This window comes from Salmo salar, chromosome ssa12, assembly GCF_905237065.1.
Source record: "Salmo salar chromosome ssa12, Ssal_v3.1, whole genome shotgun sequence".
In the NCBI taxonomy this organism is placed as follows: Eukaryota; Metazoa; Chordata; class Actinopteri; order Salmoniformes; family Salmonidae; genus Salmo; species Salmo salar.
The window spans coordinates 38,780,704-38,802,430 of NC_059453.1; the positions used below are offsets into that span (position 1 = coordinate 38,780,704).

Consider the following 21,727-nt stretch of genomic DNA (forward strand, 5'->3'; position numbering starts at 1 on the left):
ACACAAAAAAACGAAACACCAGTCTCAACGTCAACAGTGAAGAGCCAACTACGGGATGCTGGCCTTCTAGGCAGAGTTGCAAAGAAGCCTTATCTCAGACTGGCCAATAAAAAGAAAAGATAAAGATGGGCAAAAGAACAGACACTGGACAGAGGAACTCTGCCTAGAAGGCCAGCATCCTGGAGTCGCCTCTTCACTGTTGACGTTGAGACTGGTGTTTTGCGGGTACTATTTTAATGAATCTGCCAGTTGAGGACTTGTGAGGCATCTGTTTCTCAAACTAGACAAATGTACTTGTTCTCTTGCTCAGTTGTGCACCGGGGCCTCCCACTCCTTCTATTCTGGTTAAAGCAAGTTTTCGCTGAACTACATAGAGCCATGGCTACATGGAACTCTATTCCACATCAGGTAACTGATGCAGGCAGTAGAATCAGATTATTTTTAAACTAATAAAAATACAACTTATGGAACAGCAGGGACTGTGAAGAGACGCGCACACACAGGCACAGACATACATACACATAAGAGACACACTCTACACACACATGGATGTTGTATTGTAAATATGTGACAGTGGAGTAGTGGCCTGAGGGAACACACTAAATGTATGGGGTGAAGTGTTATGAAATGTAATGTCATGTGATATTTTAAATTGTATATAACTGCCTTAATGTTGCTGGACCCCAGGAAGAGTAGCTGGTGCCTTGGCAGTAGCTAATGGGGATCCTTAATAAATACAAATACCAACATAATTTCCCCAATTTTTTAGCATAATATATAGCTCAGTTTTTGAGTTGTTTATTTTCTACAGTCATTATTGCTCATCTTTATCAAGGGAGTCAATCATTTCAGACCCCACTGTATGGGCCTTCAGAAAGTATTCATACCCCTTGACTTATTCCACATTTTGTTGTGTTATGGTATGGATTAAAATAAAACAAATCTCACCCATCCACACACAATACCCCATAATGACAGTGAGAACATGTTTTTAGAAAGATTTGCAAATGTGTTGAAAATGAAATACAGAAATCTCATTAATGTAGGTATTCACACCCCGTTGCTATGACGCTCCAAATTGAGCTCAGGCGCATCCAATTTCCTTTGGTCATCCTTGAGCTGTTACTACAACCTGATTGGAGTCCACCTGTGGCCGATTCAATTGTTTGGACATAATTTAGAAAGAAACACACCTGACTATATAAAGGTTCCACAGTTGACAATACATGTCAGAGCAGAAATCATGACATGATGTCCAAGGAGCTGCCTGTAGATATGAGATTGAATTGCGATGAAGCTTGCATTATATTTGGGGAAGGTGTCGAGGAAATTCCCCACTAAGGACACTAATAATCTCCCTTCAGCACTCTTTATACTCGTGCACAAACTGGGTGTCTCTGCTCTCAGGGTGCGATAGGCTGATCATGATCTTGCACACACAGTTTCTAGGCGTTGGGCCAAAGTAACAATGTGTTCCCTTCTTTCTGTTCTTCCATCAGTCCCTTCCCTGAGAGCAAAACATCCTAACACAATAACAAGAAACAATACGCTACATGTAGTTACACATTTGCAGACACGGAGGACGCTAAACATTTCCACTACAAAGGATCGAAAACAATTTCTACAGTGTTGAAAGTTCCCAAGAGCAATTTCCCATCATATGGAACTACCCAGCTGGCTGTCCATAAGCATAAGGCAAAAGATTCTGTGGTCTGACGAGACCAAAATTGAACTCTTTGGCCTGAATGCAAAGCACAATGTCTGGAGAAAGACAGGGGTTTAGCTGTGGCTGGTTAACATCATCCCTACTGTGAAGCATGGTGGTGGCAGCAGCTTGCTTTGGGGATGCTTTTCAGCGGCAGGGACTGTGAGACTGGTAAGGATAGAGGGAACAATGAATGGAACCAAATACATGCAAATCCTTGAGAACCTGCATCACAGTGCAAACGACCTTAAACCAGTGCGAAGGTTTACGTTCCAACAGGACAATGACCCCAAGCATACAGCCAAAGCAATGCTGGAATTGCTTTAGAACAAGAATGTGAAAGTCCTTGAGTGTCCCAGGCAAAGCCCAGACTTGAATACTATTGAAAATCTGTGGAAATACTTTAAGATTACGGTTCAATGCCGCTCCCCATCTGATTTAACAGAGCTTGATAAAATCTGCAAGGAAGAATGGGAGAAAATCCCCAAATCCAGATGTGGAAAGCTGAAACAAGACGACTCAAAGCTGTATTCGTGGCCAAAGGTGCTTCTACAAAGTATTGACTCAGGGGTGTGAATACTTACGTAAATTAGATATTTCTGTATTTTTCAAGACATTTTCAAACCTGTTTTCACTTTGTCATTATGGGTTATTATTGTGTGTAGATAGATGGGTGAGGAAAAAAAATATTTAATCCATTTTGATATCATGCTGTAATGCAACAACATGTAGAATAAGCCAAGGGGTATGAATACTTTCTGAAGGCACTACATGTGGGAATTGGGTGAAGATCAGTGGTGTAAAGTACTTAAGTAAAAATACTTTAAAGTACTACTTAAACTGTATACCCCAAAAAACGACTTAAGTCGGAAGTTTACATACACTTAGGTTGGAGTCATTAAAACTCGTTTTTCAGCCACTCCACAAATTTCTTGTAAACAAACTATAGTTTTGGCAAGTCGGTTAGGACATCTACTTTGTGCATGACACAAGTAATTTTTCCATCAATTGTTTACAGACAGATTATTTCACTTATTATTCACTGTATCACAATTCCAGTGGGTCAGAAGTTTACATACACAAAGTTAACTGTGCCTTTAAACAGCCTGAAAAATTTCCCAAAACGATGTCATGGTTTTAGAAGCTTCTGATAGGCTAATTGACATCATTTCAGTCAATTGGAGGTGTACCTGTGGATATATTTCAAGGCCTACCTTCACACTCAGTGCCTCTTTGCTTGACATCATGGGGAAATCAAAAGAAATCAGCCAAGACCTCAGAAAAAAAATTGTAGACCTCCACAAATCTGGTTCATCCTTGGGAGCAATTTTCAAACACTTGAAGGTACCACGTTCGCCTGTACAAACAATAGTACGCAAGTATAAACACCATGGGACCACGCATCTGTCATACCGCTCAGGAAGGAGACGCGTTCTGTCTCCTAGAGATGAACGTACTTTGGTGTGAAAAGTGCAAATCAATCCCAGAACAACAACAAAGGACCTTGTGAAGATGCTGGAGGAAACCGGTACAAAAGTAGCTTTATCCACAGCAAAGCGAGTCCTATATCGTCATAACCTGAAATGCCACTCAGTAAGGAAGAAGCCACTGCTTCAAAACCGCAATAAAAAGACAGACTACGGTTTGCAACTGCACATGGGGACAAAGATTGTACTTTTTGGAGAAATGTCCTCTGGTCTGATGAAACAAAAATAGAACCTTTTGGCCATAATGACCATCATTATGTTGGGAGGAAAAAGGGGGAGGCTTGCAAGCCGAAGAACACCATCCCAACCGTGAAGCACGGGGGTGGCACACTTCACAAAATAGATGCCATCATGAGGGAGGAAAATTGTGGATATTGAAGCAACATCAGTCAGGAAGTTAAAGCTTGGTCGCAAATGGGTCTTCCAAATGGACAATGACCCCAAGCATACTTCCAAAGTTGTGGCAAAATGGCTTAAGGACAACAAAGTCAAAGTATTGGAGTGGCTATCACAAAGCCCTGACCTCAATCCTATAGAAAATTTGTGGTTAGACCTGAAAGTGTGTGCGAGGAAGGAGGCCTACAAACCTGACTCAGTTACACCAGCTCTGTCAGGAGGAATGGGCCAAAATTAACCCAACTTATTGTGGGAAGCTTGTGGAAGGCTACCTGAAACATTTGACCCAAGTTAAACACAATTTAAAGGCAATGCTACCAAATACTAATTGTGTATGTAAACTTTCGACCCACTGGGAATGTGATGAAAGAAATAAAAGCTGAAATTAATAATTCTCTCAACTATTATTCTGACATTTCACGTTCTTAAAATGAAATGGTGATCCTAACTGACCTAAGACGGGTATTTTTACTAGGATTAAATGTCAGGATTTGGGAAAAACTGAGTTTAAATGTATTTGGCTAAGGTGTATGTAAACTTCCAACTTCAACTGTGTGTACTTTATATTTTTTTTATACTTTTACTCCATTAAATTCCTAAAGAAAATAGTGTACTTTCTACTCCATACATTTTCCCTGACAACCAAAAGTACTTAAATTTTTAATGCTTAGCAAGACAGGTGATTGGTTCTGACTTCTACACATGAAAGATCCTTGTTCATGTCACTGAGAGAAAGAGGAATGTAGAACATTTACATTCTGTCAGAATGTTATTGTTAGACATCAGGGATCCAATGGAAAGGAGAAGGGCCACAGTCTGGTACAAGTCAACAGGACAGCTGTGAGTTGGGGAGGAGTGAAGAATCTGACCTGACCACAGCCAAAATGACGTGAGGAAGAACAGATCACTCAAGTTTTATCTAGAAACAGAGGTGTATTGGCTGTTCAGATGTGTGAGGAGACTCAGCATAGGAGGAAGAGTTAAATACCAGTGCTTCTGTGAATCTGTCTTTGTCTGTTCAGCTGTCTGACCCATTGGGTCAATTAACTTGGTTTGAGCTTTTCATAGTTGTCCGTCAGTTTTTACCCTGTTATTTAGAACCTAACACAGGAAAATTGTATAATTCACACACTTATCAAGAGACCATCCCTACGCCTCTGATCTGGCGGACTCACTAAACACAAATGCTTCATTTGTAAGTGATGTCTGAGTGTTGGAGTGTTCCCCTGGCTATCTGTACATTTAAAAAACAAGAAAATCGTGCCGTCTGGGTTTCTTAATATAAAAAATGTCACTGCATTTTTAAGATCACTGACTTTATCAACTCTCATTATAGTATGGTAATTGTTTTGTTTTCTCTCCATTTTCACACAGACAAGCCTATGAGAACTGCATTGTTCTTGACGCTCGAATCTGCTATAACGTAGCCAAGCTCATGTCCCTGAATGCTGAGAGGTGAGACCTTTACCTGCTGTTCACCAATTGTGTTCATTCTCACTCTCCTTTAGAATGCTTCATCACAATTTCAGCCCCCAACATATCAAACCCTCACTACATAAAATGGCATCGCTTGACAAAATTGTACAGATATAGGATTGTAGGGCGGCCCAGCCCCTGAAGTGACTCTTTACACTGAATGCAAAGATTTCCTTTCTGTTGTTGAATTCAGCCTTCTCTGTGTTGCTCTCCACATCCCTCATTCTATCACGCCTTTGTAAAGCAGATGTTCCGTTGTCTTTTTATCCTGCTGGTCTGATATCTGATTAGAAGTTAACTCAACAGTAATGTTATTGGTCAAAAATTCTGATTTTGAATCTAAACAAGTCAGATTCTTATAAAAAAAAAACTCTTAGATTCATTGTCTCTTTCGTTCCTGACCTGCGTTGGTGAAATATACACTGTCTTTCAACCTCTCTGTCCCCCACAAGCCATGACTTCTCTCTCGTTCCTGGTCTGATCATACCTAGAATAAGGCCTTGTAACTTAAGCTTATGCCTTGTATGATTTTATAATTTATTTTACAATAATATTACATATTTCTGCCTTTGATAGACAACTCAGACCTTTCTTGAAAACCTATTACTGTAACTCAACTATAATTTCATATGTGAGGTATATATTATATAGCCTATGATAAATATTACTTCACTTTTAATTTGATTACACTTTTGTTGCTGAGATTTTCCTGCGCTACAATGCAGATGAGTGATTTACATAATTTCACTTAAAACCCATGGTTATATTATCAGTATTCCACTTTACATGTAGCCTCATTTTGACCAGCGATCAAGCAACATGATTGACTAAACGGACATCCTGTTTCTGCAGGATTCTTTTGCTGCGACAATACAGGTCTAATTAAGATCCTACATCTGTAGTTACTGTAGAACAACTCCAGGTGGAATTTATTCCTGCCTTTTTTGAAGGGAAAAAAAGCGCCCCAGATTTTTTGTTGTTGACCAGACGTAGAGATATTACAATAATTAAACTCATTACCTCCTCACTCTCAACAAATGGGTCGAGGCAAGTGTAAGGTCCATAAAATAGTGTTTGAATTGTATATGGAGACGCAGGGTTGAGGAGTAACTACATGGGGAGTAACTAAACCTTAACCCTTACTTTAACCATTCAGAGTTCATGCCTGTGGTGTAAAGTACTAAAGAAAAAATACTTAAATTACTTTTTACTCCATACATTTTCCCTGACACCCAAAAGTACTCGCTACATTTTGAATGCTTAACAGGACAGGAAAATGGTCCAATTTACGCACTTATCAAGAGAACATCCCTGCTCATCATTACTGCCTCTGTTCTGGCGGACTCACTAAATACAAATGATTCATTTGTAAATTATGTCTGAGTGTTGGAGTATGCCCATAGCTGTCCCTAATTTAAAAAACATTAATTGTGCCGTCTGGTTTGCCTAATATCTGGAATTTGAAATTATTTATATGTTTCCTTTTGATACTTAAGTATACTTAAAATCAAATACTTTTAGACTTTTACTCAAGTAGTATTTTACTGGATGACTTTCACTTTTACTTGAGTCATTTTCGGTTAAGGTGTCTTTACTTTTACTCAAGTATGACAATTGGGTACTTTTTTCCACCACTGGATAATGACTAACCTTAAGAATTTTGGAGTTAATGTCTAAACTTAGATTACTTTACTGAGTTTGGGTAATCCCAAAATTACGTTACCGATTATAATTTTGGATAGGTAACTAACAGATTACATTTAGAAAGTAACTGTTACATGTTTACTTCTTGGATTACATTTAAATGCAGAAAGGATGATAGTGAAAAAATACATGAACTCCTTTCTGTTTTCTCAATGACATTTCAATTCAGCATTGTAAGGAAAAAAAATAAAGTTTGTTTGTTCCAGGTGAGCGAGTCTGACCACAAGTCCGAGACCACTATGCTGACACACCAAATGAGTTTGATGGATCCTTTTTGTGTTCTAATGCCTCTTCAAGGAATAATCCACTCAAACTATATTTGGGTATTTTTATCATTAGTTCAGTGTTAGTACAATGATGTGGCAAGTTACGCTTTGCTTCTTGAAAATCCTATATCTTGAAAAGACATCACGGGTGAACTACAAGTCAGTTTGTTCAACATCTATCCATGTCTGAGGACGTTGTGAGATAACGTGGAAACCAGCAACTAGGGGCAACAGTGAGCGCTGTTACCATCAAGTAGGCTTTGGTTTTGCTAGGGTGTTGTGAATGGGGATGGTGGATGGGTGTCTGTCTCTGGTTCCAAAGGTTGCATGTTCGAATCCAACGATAGAAAGTTGTTTTTGATATTTTTGTTTTAAGTCTATTCCAAACCTTAACCATTACCTTAACCATTCAGAGTTAATGCGTAACTTTAAGAATTCTGAGGTAGTGCCTAAACTTGGATTACTTTACGGAGTTTGGGTAATCCAAAAGTTACTTTACTGATTTATAATTTTGGTTAGGTAACTAGTAACTGTAAATGATTACATTGATAAAATAACCTACCCAACCCTGTAGACGAACCACTTTTGTTTGAAGTTAGTCACAGTTATGGACACTGTTGCAAAGACATGTTATCTGTGTGACCTATAAGATATCGCAGGAGAGAGGCCTTATTTTTTAGGTCCGTGACTTCTGATGACGGAAGTAGCCCTTGATGACTCAGCAGTGGCCATCTTGATCTCCTCTTACTCGGCCACTGGTGCTAAACAGTATTGATCTCCAGTGGCTGGAGAAATCTTCCATGCTACTGGAATTGATTGCCAACGTTATGGGTCGGAATGCACTCACCCGAACACTTGAGCCTTACTTTGGGTGTTGTACAGTACCAGTCAAAGGTTTGGACACACCTACTCGTTCCAGGGTTTTCTTTATTTGTACTATTTTCTACATTGTAGAATAATAGTGAAGACACCAAAACTATGAAATAACACACATGGAATCATGTAACTAAAAAAGTGTTAAACAAATTCTTCCAAGTAGCCACCCTTTGCACAGTATTGGCATTCTCTCAACCAGCTTCATGAGGTAGTCACCTGGAATACATTTCAATTAAAAGGTGTGCCTTGTTAAAAGTTAATTTGTGGAAAATCTTTACTTCTTAATGCGTTTGAGCCAATCAGTTCTGTTGTGACAAGGTAAGGGGGGAATACAGAAGATGGCCCTATTTGGTAAAAGACCAACTCCATATTATGGCAAAAACAGCTCAAATAAGCAAAGAGAAACGACAGTCCATCATTACTTTAAGACATGGTCAGTCACTCAGGGAAATGTCAAGAACTTTTCAAGTTTCTTAAAGTGTAGTCGTGAAAGCCATCAACAAGTGCTATGATGAAACTGGCTATGATGACCGCCACAGGAAAGGAAGACCCAGAGTTACCTCTGCTGCAGAGGCTAAGTTCATTAGAGTTAACTGCACCTCAGATTGCAGCCCAAATACATTTTTCACAGAGTTCAAGTAACAGACACATCTCAACATCAACTGTTAAGAGGAGACTGCGTGAATTAGGTCTTCATGGTTGAATTGCTGCAAAGACACCACTGCTAAAGGACACCAATAAGAAGAAGAGACTTGCTTGGGCCAAGAAACACGAGGAATGGACATCAGATCGGTGGAAATCTGTCCTTTGGACTGATGAGTGCAAATTTGAGATTTTTGGTTCCAACCACCGTGTCTTTGTGAGACACAGAGTAGGTGAACGGATGATCTCTGTTTGTGTGGTTCCCACCATGAAGCATTGAGGATGTGTGATGGTGTGGGGCTGCTTTGCTGGTGCCACTGTCAGTGATTTATTTTGAATTCAAGGCGCACTTAACTAGCATGGCTACCACAGCATTCTGCAGTGATACGCCATCCCATCTGGTTTGGGCTTAGTGGGACTATCATTTGTTTTTCAACAGGACAATGACCCAAAACATACATCCAGGCTGTGTAAGGGCTATTTGACCAAGAAGGAGAGTGATGGAGTGCTGCGTCAGATGACCTGGCCTCCACAATCCCCCGACCTCAACCCAATCGAGATGGTTTAGTATGATTTGGACCGCAGAGTGAAGGAAAAGCAGTCAACAAGTGCTCAGCATATGTGGGAACTCCTTCAGGACTGTTGGAAAAGCATTCCAGGTGAACCTGGTAGAGAGAATGCAAAGCTGTCATCAAGGCAAAGGGTGGCTGTTTTTTGGGGTTACTACATGATTCCATTTGTGTTATTTCATAGTTTTGATGTCTTTACTATTATTCGACAATGTTGAAATTAGTACAAATAAAGAAAACCCTTGAATGAGTAGGTGTTTCCTAACTTTTGACTGGTACTGTATGTGTGAGCTTGTACAGTTGAAGTCGGAAGTTTACATACACTTAGGTTGGAGTCATTAAAACTCGTTTTTCAACCACTCCACAAATTTCTTGTTAACAAACTATAGTTTTGGCAAGTCGGTTAGGACATCTACGATGTCATGGTTTTAGAAGCTTCTGATAGGCTAATTGACATCATTTGAGTCAATTGGAGGTGTACCTGTGGATGTATTTCAAGGCCTACCTTCAAACTCAGTGCCTCTTTGCTTGACATCATGGGAAAATCAAAAGAAATCAGCCAAGACCTCCACAAGTCTGGTTCATCCTTGGGAGCAATTTCAATATGCCTGAAGGTACCACGTTCATCTGTACAAACAATAGTACACAAGTATAAACACCATAGGACCACGCAGCCGTCATACCACTCAGGAAAGAGATGCGTTCTGTCTCCTAGAGATGAACGTACTTTGGTGTGAAAAGTGCAAATCAATCCCAGAACAACAGCAAAGGACTTTGTGAAGATGCTGGAGGAAACGGGTAAAAAAGTATCTATATCCGCAGTAAAACAAGTCCTATATCAACACAACCTGAAAAGCTTCTCAGCACGGAAGAAGCCACTGCTCCAAAACCGCCATAAAAAAGCCAGACTACGGTTTGCAACTGCACATGGGGACAAATATTGTACTTTTTGGAGAAATGTCCTCTGGTCTGATTAAACACATATAGTTGTTTGGCCATAATGACCATCGTTATGTTTGGAGGAAAAAGGGGGAGGCTTGCAAGCCGAAGAACACCATCCTAACCATGAAGCACGGGGGTGGCAGCATCATTTTGTGGGGGTGCTTTGCTGCAGGAGGGACTGGTGCACTTCACAAAATAGATGGCATCATGAGGGAGGAAAATTATGTGGATATATTGAAGCAACATCTCAAGACATCAGTCAGGAAGTTAAAGCTTGGTTGCAAATGGGTCTTCCAAATGGACAATGACCCCAAGCATACTTCCAAAGTTGTGGCAAAATGGCTTAAGGACAACAAAGTCAAAGTATTGGAGTGGCCATCACAAAGCCTTGACCTCAATCCTATCAAAAATTTGTGGTTAGAACTGAAAAAGTGTGTGCGAGCAAGGAGGCCTACAAACCTGACTCAGTTACACCAGCTCTGTCAGGAGGAATGGGCCAAAATTCACCCAACTTATTGTGTGAAGCTTGTGGAAGGCTACCTGAAACATTTGACCCAAGTTAAGCAATTTAAAGGCAATGCTACCAAATACTAATTGTGTATGTAAACTTCTGACCCACTGGGAATGTCATGAAAGAAATACAAGCTGAAGTAAATCATTTTCTCAACTATTATTCTGACATTTCACATTCTTAAAATAAAGTGGTGATCCTAACTGGCCTAAAACAGGGATTTTTTCTAGGATTAAATGTCAGGAATTGTGAAACTTAGTTTAAATGTATTTGGCTAAGGTGTATGTAAACTTCCGACTTCAACTGTATATGCCTGTTTGCGAGTGTATTTACTGCTCTGATGGGATTGTGTAGACATACTGTATGTCACCATGCATTTGTGCAGGATTGTGCGTTGTGTGCACCATGTGTAGAGCTCTCAATTATTTTTTTTTGTGTGTGTGTGTGTGTGTGTGTGTGTGTGTGTGTGTCGCCTCACAGGAAGAAGACAGAGCGCAGTTTAAAGTTCTTCACTGATCTCATGGCCAAAGAGCACATGCCCACCATGGTCAACCCCAAACCCTGTGGCCACCTCTGCTGCTGTGTCATCAAGGGCTGTGAGCAGGTCAGACACCCAGAATACCATCACATTTATTAGGCTGTACCTTTAGGCATTTGCAAATTTAGACTTCTGTGCAATGTTATGTAAAGTATAATCTGTCATTGTTTTTCAGGAAGAGGCGGTGAGCTTCTATACTAAGCGGGAGGCCAAATTGAAAGAAGAGTACAGAAAGGAGAAAGAGAAGGTCAACACTAAACCTCTTGGCATGGCGTTCGTCACGTTCCAGAATGAGGCCATGACTGCAATGTGAGTCAATCTCGACATAAGTTTTTATGTTTTTGTGGTGTTTGTTTTTGTATGCATGCTCTGCTATATCTGACCAGGATGGTCTTTCAAAACGCCTCAGGAGATCAGTGCCATCACCATATGCCATATGTAATAAAAGCTTGTTTAGCCTACTCAATTTCCCTGCCATTTACCACTTTTCATAGAATCCTAAAGGACTTCAATGCCTGCCAATGCCATGGCTGCACATGTCGCCAAGAGCCCAAGTCATCCCAGTTCAGTGAAAGTCTCCACATCTACAACTGGAGTGTGAGCTATGCTCCTGACCCTCAAAACGTGCGCTGGTAAGAGACAGTGTCCTGCGCAGGGTGGGCCAGCCATAGAAAGAGAATTTAGACTACTACTAATTATATGTGGCTAGCACCAACTATGATGTTGAGGTAGAACAAAGGGGGCAGCAAGAGAGGCTAAAATGGACTCTATTGTCAAATAACATTTTATTGGTCACATACACATGGTTAGCAGATGTTATTGCGAGTGTAGCGAAATGCTTGTGCTTCTAGTTCCGACAGTGCAGCAATATCTAACATGTAATCTAACAATTCCTCAACCACTACCTAATACACACAAATCTAAATAAAGGAATGGAAGAAGAATATATACATATAAACATTATTAAAGTGGCATTAAAAAAGTGACTAGTGATACATTCTCTCTGTGTTAGTGATGGCTGTTTAACAGTCTGATGGCCTTGAGATAGAAGCTGTTTTTCAGTCTCTTGGTCCCAGCTTTGATGGCCCTGTACTGACCTCGCCTTCTGGATTGTAGCGGGGTGAACAGGCAGTGGTTCGGGTGGTTGTGGTCCTTGATGATCTTTTTGGCCTTTCTGCATGAGCGACTGCACTCCACCTTTGCACCCAAGGACAAAATGTGGCTATGGATGGAGGGGATGGGGTGATGACGGGTATTTGTCATCAGTGATACTCAGGCCCCCATGACCTCCAGTCAGCTCTTTTCCTAAACCCCTGACTTTGGAGCTTTGCGGCTTTACTGAATGCTTGCCAATAACTTAACACACTCAGTCTCCGCCCATGCTTAGCTGGCACGCCATCAAATCAAACGTTATTTGTCACATGCGCCGAATACAACAGGTGTAGAATTTACCGCTAAATGCTTACTTACAAGCCTTTTCCCAACATTGCGGAGTTAAAAAGTAAGACAACTTTTTGCGAAATAAAAAAAGAAAATGGTAACACAATAAAATAACAAGTACAAGGTTAAATAAAATAAGTACTGTTACCGAGTCAATGTTCAGGTATACGAGGTAGTTGAGGTAATTGAAGTAATATGTACATGTAGGTAGGCGTAAAAGTGACTAGGCAATCAGGATAGATAATTAACAGCGTAACAGTAGCGTGTGTGTCTGTGAGTGTGTGTGTGTGACATCAATATGCGTGTGTGTGTGTTGGAATGTTAGTGTAGTATGTGTCCATGAGTCCAGTAAGTGTGCATAGACAGTATGTTGGTATTTTATTAGGGTTCCCATTAGCTGTTGCGAAGGCAGCAGCTACTCTTCCTGGGTTCCACAGCCAGTGTAAGAGAGCCAGTGCGAAGAAAAAAGGGGGTCTATGAAAATACTCTGGGTAGCCATTTGATTAACTGTTCAGCAGTCTTATGGCTTGGGGGGTAGAAGCTGTTCAGGAGCTCCGGTATCGCTTGCCGTGCGGTAGCAGAGAGAACAGTCTATGACTTGGGTGGCTGGAGTCTGTGACAATTTTTAGGCCGTTCCTCTGACACCGCCTAGTATAGAGGTCCTGGATGACAGGGAGCCTATAAAGATGCTCTCAATGGTGCAGCTGTAGAACTTTTTGAGGATCCGAGGGCCCATGACAGATCTTTTCAGCCTCCTAAGAGGGAAGAGGCATTGCCGTGCCCTCTTCACGACTGTGTTGGTGTGTTTGGACCATGATAGGTCCTTAGTGATGTGGACACCGAGGAACCCATAACCCACTCCACTACAGCCCCGTCAATGTGAATGCAGGAGTGCTTGGCCCTCTGTTTCCGGTAGTCCACGATCAGCTACTTTGTCTTGCTGACGTTGGGGGGGAGGTTGTGGTCCTAGCACCACACTGCCAGGTCTCTGACCACCTCCCTATAGGCTGTCTCATCGTCGTCATTGATCAGGCCTACCACCGCCGTGTCATCGGCAAACTTAATAATGGTGTTGGAGTCATGTGTGGCCACGCAGTCGTGGGTGAAATCCTCAACGTTGGTCTCATTGTTGAAAGAGCCGACTCTGCTATCTTGACTATTATGCATTTCGCTCCAAAGCTGCATTTTGGAGGGAAATTATATTATAGGCTCTCACAATTAATTTGTGGATGTCATGGAATAAATAATATACTTGGCAAATAAATGAATAAAAAATGTCATGAAATTCTCCAGTCAAACTGTTTTTATTATGTAATCCCACATTTTTTTTTTTACTGGATATGTGTGCAACAAAAATTCAACATTCACATTTTGCTACTTTCTGTCAAGTCTACGCATACAATTTGATGCATACGTTCAATAAATCGAATGTATGCACCACACAGAACGCACTGCAACTGCCTCTGCAACGCAATGCTGCAAGGCAAACGCAGCGTTCCATTGGAAATGAATGTACTTCTGGTGTATCGAAACGCAACGACGCAGTCGGTGTGTTCGAAGCGTAAGCACGCACCCCTGAGAGGCCCCCCGTGTTGAGGGTCAGTGTGGCGGATATGTTGTTGCCTACCCTCACCACATGGGGGGGGGGCACGTCAGGAAGTCCAGGATCCAGTTGCAGTGGGTGGTGTTCAGTCGTATGTTCCTTAACTTAGTGACGAGCTTGGAGGGCACTATGGTGTTGAATGCTGAGCTGTAGTCAATGAACAGCAATTTTCACGTAGGTGTTCCTTTTCTCCACATGGGAAAGGGCAGTGTGGAGTGCAATAGAGATTGCGTAATCTGTGAATCTGTTGGGGCGATATGTGAATTGGCGTGAGTCCAGGGTGTCTGGGATGATGTGAGCCATGACCAGCCTTTTGAAGTGTTTCATGGCTACAGATGTGAGGGCTACACATAGTCATTTAGACGGGTTACCTTGGCGTTCTTGGGCACAGGGATTATGATGGTCTGCTTGAAACATGTTGGTATTACAGACTGGGTCAGGGAGAGGTTGAAAATGTCAGGGAAGACACTTGCCAGCTGGTCAGCGCATGCTCTGAGTACGTGTCCTGGTAATCCGTCTGGCCCTGTGGCCTTGTATGTTAACCTGTTTCAAGGTCTTACTCACGTCACTGGGCAAAAAGGGTCCACATCAGGGGATGTCTTTATCTATATATTTCCGGGTATCTCACATTTTATTAGGTATAAGGAGTAGACATGCTCCAGATACGCATGTCCTTCATTTCATATACGGAGCTAGGATATCCTCCGCAATGGGAAGGTTTCTACAATCATCCAATCCCGACATTCAAGACACGCAGCTGATGCTCGCACCCGCTTACATATTTGTAGAATATTCCATTTTTTAATTTTACATTCATTTTTATTCAAGAGCACATAAAGAACATGTGCCATACATACACAACTTATCTTTGGTGTCTTTACTAAGGAGAGTAATTACATTCCCATCTTAAGGGTACATTTTGGCTGTATAGAGCAAATATTTCAAGTCTGAGTAAGTATACAAGTTGAATTAAGCCACACAAAAACAGAAACAAACAACAAGCCCAGAAATGACAGAATAAGACCCGTACGATATGTCAGGAACTCTGACCAGACACCTTCATACCTATGCTGTCTATGTTGCAAGATTGATGTAATTCTCTCCTTGTCAGCAAGTTCCCCGCATAGACCTAACCATATATCTTTTGAGAGTGAATGTTACATTTTCCAGCATTTTGTTACACATTTCCTTGCTGCTGCTAAAAGATAATCTATACATTTAAGTGGAGAGGATTGGAGTATATCCACAGGAACAATACCTAGAAGGAGATGACATGGGCCTGGTTGAATAATAATACCTGTGATATCCTGAATAACATGGAGAATTTCAGACCAAAAATACTGGATTGCCTAAATATATGTGATAAAGTACCTATTTGTCCACACTGCCTCCAACACTTAGCGGATATTTCTTTTTTCATTTTATTAAGTTTATCAGGTCTAAAAAAATAAATAACAATGTAGTACGTTGAATTAAAACTCCCTTGTTTGTTTACATGTAGTGGCTCTCCCAGCTCTCCACTGATATCTGCACCTGTAATTCAACCTGCCATGAGTTCCTAAGATGATCTAAAGATAATATTTGCATGTTAAGTATATTGTGATAAAAATGTGAAACGGTTCCAATGTTTTCCCCTTGAAGTAATTCAATCATCTCGTCAATAGGCTTAATTGGCTCAGTCATTTTTTGTAACAATCCTTTTTTTAACAATGAATTGCCTTACTTGAAGGTACATATAAAAATGTGTTTGTGATATAATGAATTCCTCCTGGATTTCTTCAATCGATAAAAAAATTGAGCCTTTGAATAGTTGAGACTCTACAAAGCGCTCTCTCTCTTCCCATTTCCTAAATCCTTGGGACATAGTAGCAGGAAGAAAGGCTGGGTTGTGGAATATTGGCGAGTGTCTAGAAATGTCATTACTCAGTTTATATTGGCGTTGAACCTCCCTCAATGTAAGAGTAATAATTGGATTTTGTTTAGTCCTGTCAATAGAAATAGGGTCTGCTATAAAGACAAGACAATGTAAAGGCATATCACAATATTGACTCTCTATTTCAAGCCATGACAAATCCTTCGGTTGTTGAATCCATGATGCTATGTGATTAAGTTGCGCTGCCCAGTAATATAATTTAATGTTAGGGAGGCCAAGCCCACCCAGTTTTTGAACAGCTGTAGTTTTTTACTACAAGACCATGGTGCTTGCCTACGGAGCTGTGAGGGCAACGGCACCTCCGTACCTTCAGGCTCTGATCAGGTCCTACACCCAAACAAGGGCACTGCGTTCATCCACCTCTGGCCTGCTCGCCTCCCTACCTCTGAGGAAGCACAGTTCCCGCTCAGCCCAGTCAAAACGGTTCGCTGCTCTGGCACCCCAATGGTGGAACAAGCTCCCTCACGACGCCAGGACAGCGGAGTCAATCACCACCTTCCGTAGACACCTGAAACCCCACCTCTTTAAGGAATACCTAGGATAGGATAAAGTAATCCTTCTAACCCCCCCCCCCTTAAAAGATTTAGATGCACTATTGTAAAGTGGTTGTTCCACTGGATATCATAAGGTGAATGCACCAATTTGAAAGTTGCTCTGGATAAGAGCGTCTGCTAAATTACTTAAATGTAATGTAAATGTTTATAACTAATACGAGCCTTCTTATTTTGCCATAAATAATGTGCCTATTGCTGCATTTAGTCAAGTAAAGATTTTAGCAGGTATTTTAACAGGAAGCATCGAAAACAGATAAAGCAGTCTTGGTAAGACATTCATTTTCTCTGAAGCAACATTCATTTTCTCTGAAGCAACCTGACCTGCTAGGGATAGGGAGGGGCATCCAACAGTCTAGATCTTCAGTGATTTTACTAATCACAGGGGGGTAGTTCAAAGCATGTAGTTTCCCATAGTCTGACAAAATATTAACACCCAGGTAACGCATGCTTGTATCAGTCCACTTAAATGCGTAGTTGTCTTTGATACTTGAGGGTGCATCACCAAAAGTCGTCATCAGCAATAGTTTTACAAACATTAATTTTATAGGCTGATAGCTCCATATTCATGTTCATATATAGCTCCATATTCGCCTATTAATTTGAATATATTTGGAATCGTTGTCTCAGCCTCTTATGTACAGGATGACATCGTCTGCATAAAGGGATATCTTGGTTCATTTGGCCCCACCTGCAGAGGAAGAATGTTTATGGCATTTTGAATAGCTTCCGCCAGAGGTTCTATACTAAGGGCAAATAAAAGTGTCGAGAGAATCTCCTTGACGACTTCCTCGTTGTAGCGAAAAGGAATGCGACATATTCCCATTAGTTCTAACAGATGATTTGGGGCTTGAATATATCAGCTATATCCATTTCAAAAAGCGCTCCCCAAAAACCACATTTCTTTAATGTTGCTAAAAGAAAGACCCAGTCGACGCGGTCAAATGCATTTTCAGCATCGAGAGAAAGTTTAACTGTTTGTTTGAGTTGGGTCTAAGAGTAATTGATAATATTCAAGTCATCTTATATTCAACGTTGAGTGACGTCCTTTAATGAACCCGGTTTGATCTGGATTGATTAATTTTGTTACTACCTCAATTCAGTTTTTTACATTTTATTTTTTATATTAGTAAGGATTTTAGAGTCACAATCTAGTAAATGTACTGGTCTAAGGGAACCAACGTCTAGTGGGTCTTTACCTGGCTTCTTTACAGGGTGGTGATTGCTTCACACCAAGTATCTGGATATTTATTGCACTCTATAACCTCATGAAGAATCCCTCTGATCAGTGGTATTAGTTCCTTACTGAAAGCTTTATAGAACTCACACGGGGACTCAGACACTTCCCATTTTGCATGCTTCTGATGGCTGCTTCTATCTCAGTCAGTAATGGGGGCGTCTATCATTTCCCTATCTTCACACGATAGTTCTGGCAGCTTCAAATGTGTGAGAAAGTCCTCCAGAGAGGAAACATCTTTAGATTTCTTATATAGGGTCTCGTAGTACTCACTAATAAGTAACTTTGCCCTGCACAGTTCTGATAATGGGAATACATTCAGCTGCATCCTTTTTAAGTTGTAGTGCAAGAAGTTTCCCTGGTTTGTCTCCCTGAGTATAGTATTTATTTTGGGCAAATCGTATAAAACCCTCTGCTTTATAAGTAAGAAGCGTATTAAGCTCCCTTTCTATGCGGTCAACTGAATTAGCGTCCCTATCCCCTTGTTTCTTATCTGTCTTCTAATTGGGAGATTTCTCTCTCCATCTTCTCTTGTTTTTGCATACATACTTTTTTTTGCAGAGATGAAAAGGCTATGATTTGAACCCTAAGATATGCCTTAGCACTCTCTTATAAAGGGTTGGGCTGATACCTTCTGTTGAGTTAAATTCCAAAAACATTAAGTTCAGCTTGAATAACCTTTTGAAAATAAGTTTCTCCAAGAAGAGAAGTGTTTATCCTCCACCTGTATGTATCAGGTTGTTGGTATTTTAACTTTAGTTTTAGGGATACCGGACTATGATCTGAGATGATGTTATTAATAATACAGTGTTCTACCTGATGAGCTAAGGTCTGAGTGATAAGAAAAAGTATATTCTAGTGTAAGTGCCATGAGGATTTAAAAAGAAAGTACAGTATTTTGTTGTTTGGTTCAACTTTCTCCAAATATCAATAAGCCCTTGTTCTTCACAGTGAAATTGAACTGCTCTAGACATTTTTAATATGGGACCACCTGGTTGTGACTTTTACAAATGTGGAGACGATGTGCAATTAAAGTCACCTCCAACTACACAATGTGTATTTGAATGCTTAGCAATCTTTAAGAAACATCTATTAATAAATTGTGGGGAATCATCAGTTGATTTGTACACATTTTCAAAAGTAACATTTATGCCAAATAATAGGCACTGAACAATAACAAACCTACCCTCTGAACCCAGTTACCTGATTTTTCACTGTAAAAGACAGCCTCTTATTAAACTTCTTAAGGATCAGTTGGAGGGCACGCAATTCAAATAAATAATCATAAATATTATGGATTTTAAACATTTAGGTAAATAGAAGTGTCTTATATCGACTGAAAGTTTAAATTCTTGTTAATCTAACGGCACTTTCCGATTTACAGTAGATATTACAACGAAAACATGCCATGCGATTGTTTGAGGTCGGCGCCGCACATCAAAATATTTTTCCACCGGCACAGGTTTCATACATTCACATATAACAATGAAATATTCACGTACTTTTTGAAAATCTTCCTCTGATTTATCATCCAAAGGGTCCCAGCTATAACATATAGTGTCGTTCTGTTAGATAAAATCCTTCTTTATATCCCAAAAAGTCTGTTTAGTTGGCGCCATCGATTTGAGTAATCCACTCGTTCAACTTCTTGCAGAGAAAGGAATCCGAAAATCTACCCCTAAACTTTGTTTCAACAAGTCAAAATACATTACATTTTAGGGTATCTGAGGAGTAAATAGTAATCAAACTATAATATTTATTTCGGAAAGAAGTATGTTCAATAGGAAACCGAGTTTAGCAGGTGCGTAATGTCTTCATGGCGTGCAAACACAAATTTCCAAGACTGTGTCCCTCTACTAAGTGTTATTTCTTATTCGTTTTTGAAGTTACAAGCCTAAAACCTTGAACATAGAGTGCTGACACCATGTGGAAGCCATAGGAATTGCATCCAGGGAGCTAACTTTCAATATGATCTTTCTTGCATTTCTAAGAGGATGGTCTCTCTCAAAAAAGTAAAATCAGGTTGCTTTTTCTTTGGATTTTCTCCTACCATCTATTGTTATATTCTCCTACATTATTTAAACATTTCTTCAAACTTCAAAGTGTTTTCTTTCCAATGGTACTAATTATATGCATATCCTGGCAATAGCTCTGCAGAATAGTCATTGAAGATAGATATGCGTTTGTCTTTGTAGAATAGGTCTCCAATGGTTCTCGACAGCTGCATTATATCCTGTTTTGTTTCAAAGTTGACAAGGCGCACGGTGATGTGTCTCCTCTCTGGGCCTGCTCTGGGCTGCAGGTGTAGTTCTGTGGGCCCTCTCTATGACCAAAGGTGTAGCAGTATTGATTTCCAAGACCTCCCTTAGCATCTTGTACACAAATGTAGACATTTTCTGCCCCCTTTCTGCATTGGCTTTGACCCCAAAAATTCTAATATTATTACGACGTAAAAGTTTTCCAACAAGTCTCCTTTTCCAATTCCTCTAACTGGCCCATCAGGGAGCTAATAGCCGGGCAATGTATTAACTTTTCGTCATGCTCCTCATTTTCCTTTTCAATGTGGGTCATCCGTTTATCATTTTTCTCTAGAGTAGACTTCATGCCATCGATAGAGATTTGCATTTTGCAGAGGGAGGTGGCTGTTTCTCGTCGAAATAACTTCAATTCTGCCAAGAGAGATGAAGCTCCGGCCATCTCTGTTTCAATTGTGATGGCGAACTCTACCACCTTGTGGAGTTGGGCTTGGTGAGCGACTTAATTAAACACGGTGAACATAGCGGATTATCTTCTCTTTGATGCCGTCTTTCACTTGAATGTTTATCCTTAATCATTGTCATTCCGATTTAGGTCAAATATGTACTTTTAACTTGTGAAGTTTAATTTAGGCCGAAATTGTTACAGCGCTTGATCAGCACACAGCCTTTCCCCAGAATTCCATGCAGGATCCTCTTGTAGAATATTCTGACTCCGGAAAGGGTATGTGTCAACATGCTGACATATTGTGTCTAAGCCTTTATACTAAGGCGTGAACGAATCCACGTATTTTCTGAAATGTATCATATCTGTTAGGCTTGGGCGGTATACCGTGAACACCGTTTATTGGGGTATTTGGAAATAGCCACAGGATGGTTTTTCAAAACTATAAAGTTTTTTTTTTATAAATGTGAATATTTGTTGCCACTTTTTAAGTAAATACCTGCAGTCAACTTGTGAAATAAGTTAGGTCTAATGCAGAATGCAATCTTTATCTCCTATCACATAATTTTTTATTATGAAGTTTACTGGTAGTCCCGGTTGTTTACACTATGACAGACCTGAGCCTTGTGGGTCACTCACTGTTGTGCAGCACATGCCAGGTGATGTGTGTGTGTGTGTGTGTGTGTGTGTGTATATATATATATATGTATGTATGTATGTATGTATGTATGTATACATATACATATACGTGTGTGTGTGTATGTATGTATGTATATATATATATTTTGAACAAAAATATGAACGCAATATCCAACAGTTTCAACGGTTTTACTGAGTTACAATTCATATAAGGAAATCAGTTAATTGAAATAAATAAATGAGGCACCTAATCTTATTATTATTTTTTGCCCCGTTTTTTTCCTCTCCAATTTTGTGGTATCCAATTGGTAGTTAGACTTGTCTCATCGCTGCAACTCCCGTATGGACTCAGGAGAGGTGAAGGGCGAGAGCCGTGCTTCCTCCGAAACACCACCAAACCAAGCCGCACTGCTTCTTGACACAATGCCCACTTAACCCGGAAGCCTGCTGCACCAATGTGTGGAAGGAAACACTGTACACCTGGCGACCGTGTCAGCGTGTACTGCCCCCGG

The 21,727-nt window shown here is 40.4% G+C and overlaps 1 protein-coding gene across 3 annotated transcripts in view; it reads left to right on the forward strand.

The window, feature by feature from the left end:
* Positions 1-21,727, forward strand: part of LOC106565012 (CSC1-like protein 2) — a 99,071-nt gene that overhangs the window by 46,484 nt on the left and 30,860 nt on the right. For all 3 annotated transcript variants that reach the window (XM_045691329.1, XM_045691330.1, XM_045691331.1), the window contains 4 exons: positions 4,963-5,043; positions 11,055-11,178; positions 11,288-11,421; positions 11,607-11,744. In XM_045691329.1, coding sequence (XP_045547285.1) covers positions 4,963-5,043; positions 11,055-11,178; positions 11,288-11,421; positions 11,607-11,744 — 477 coding nt within the window. The remainder of the gene's footprint in view (positions 1-4,962; positions 5,044-11,054; positions 11,179-11,287; positions 11,422-11,606; positions 11,745-21,727) is intronic.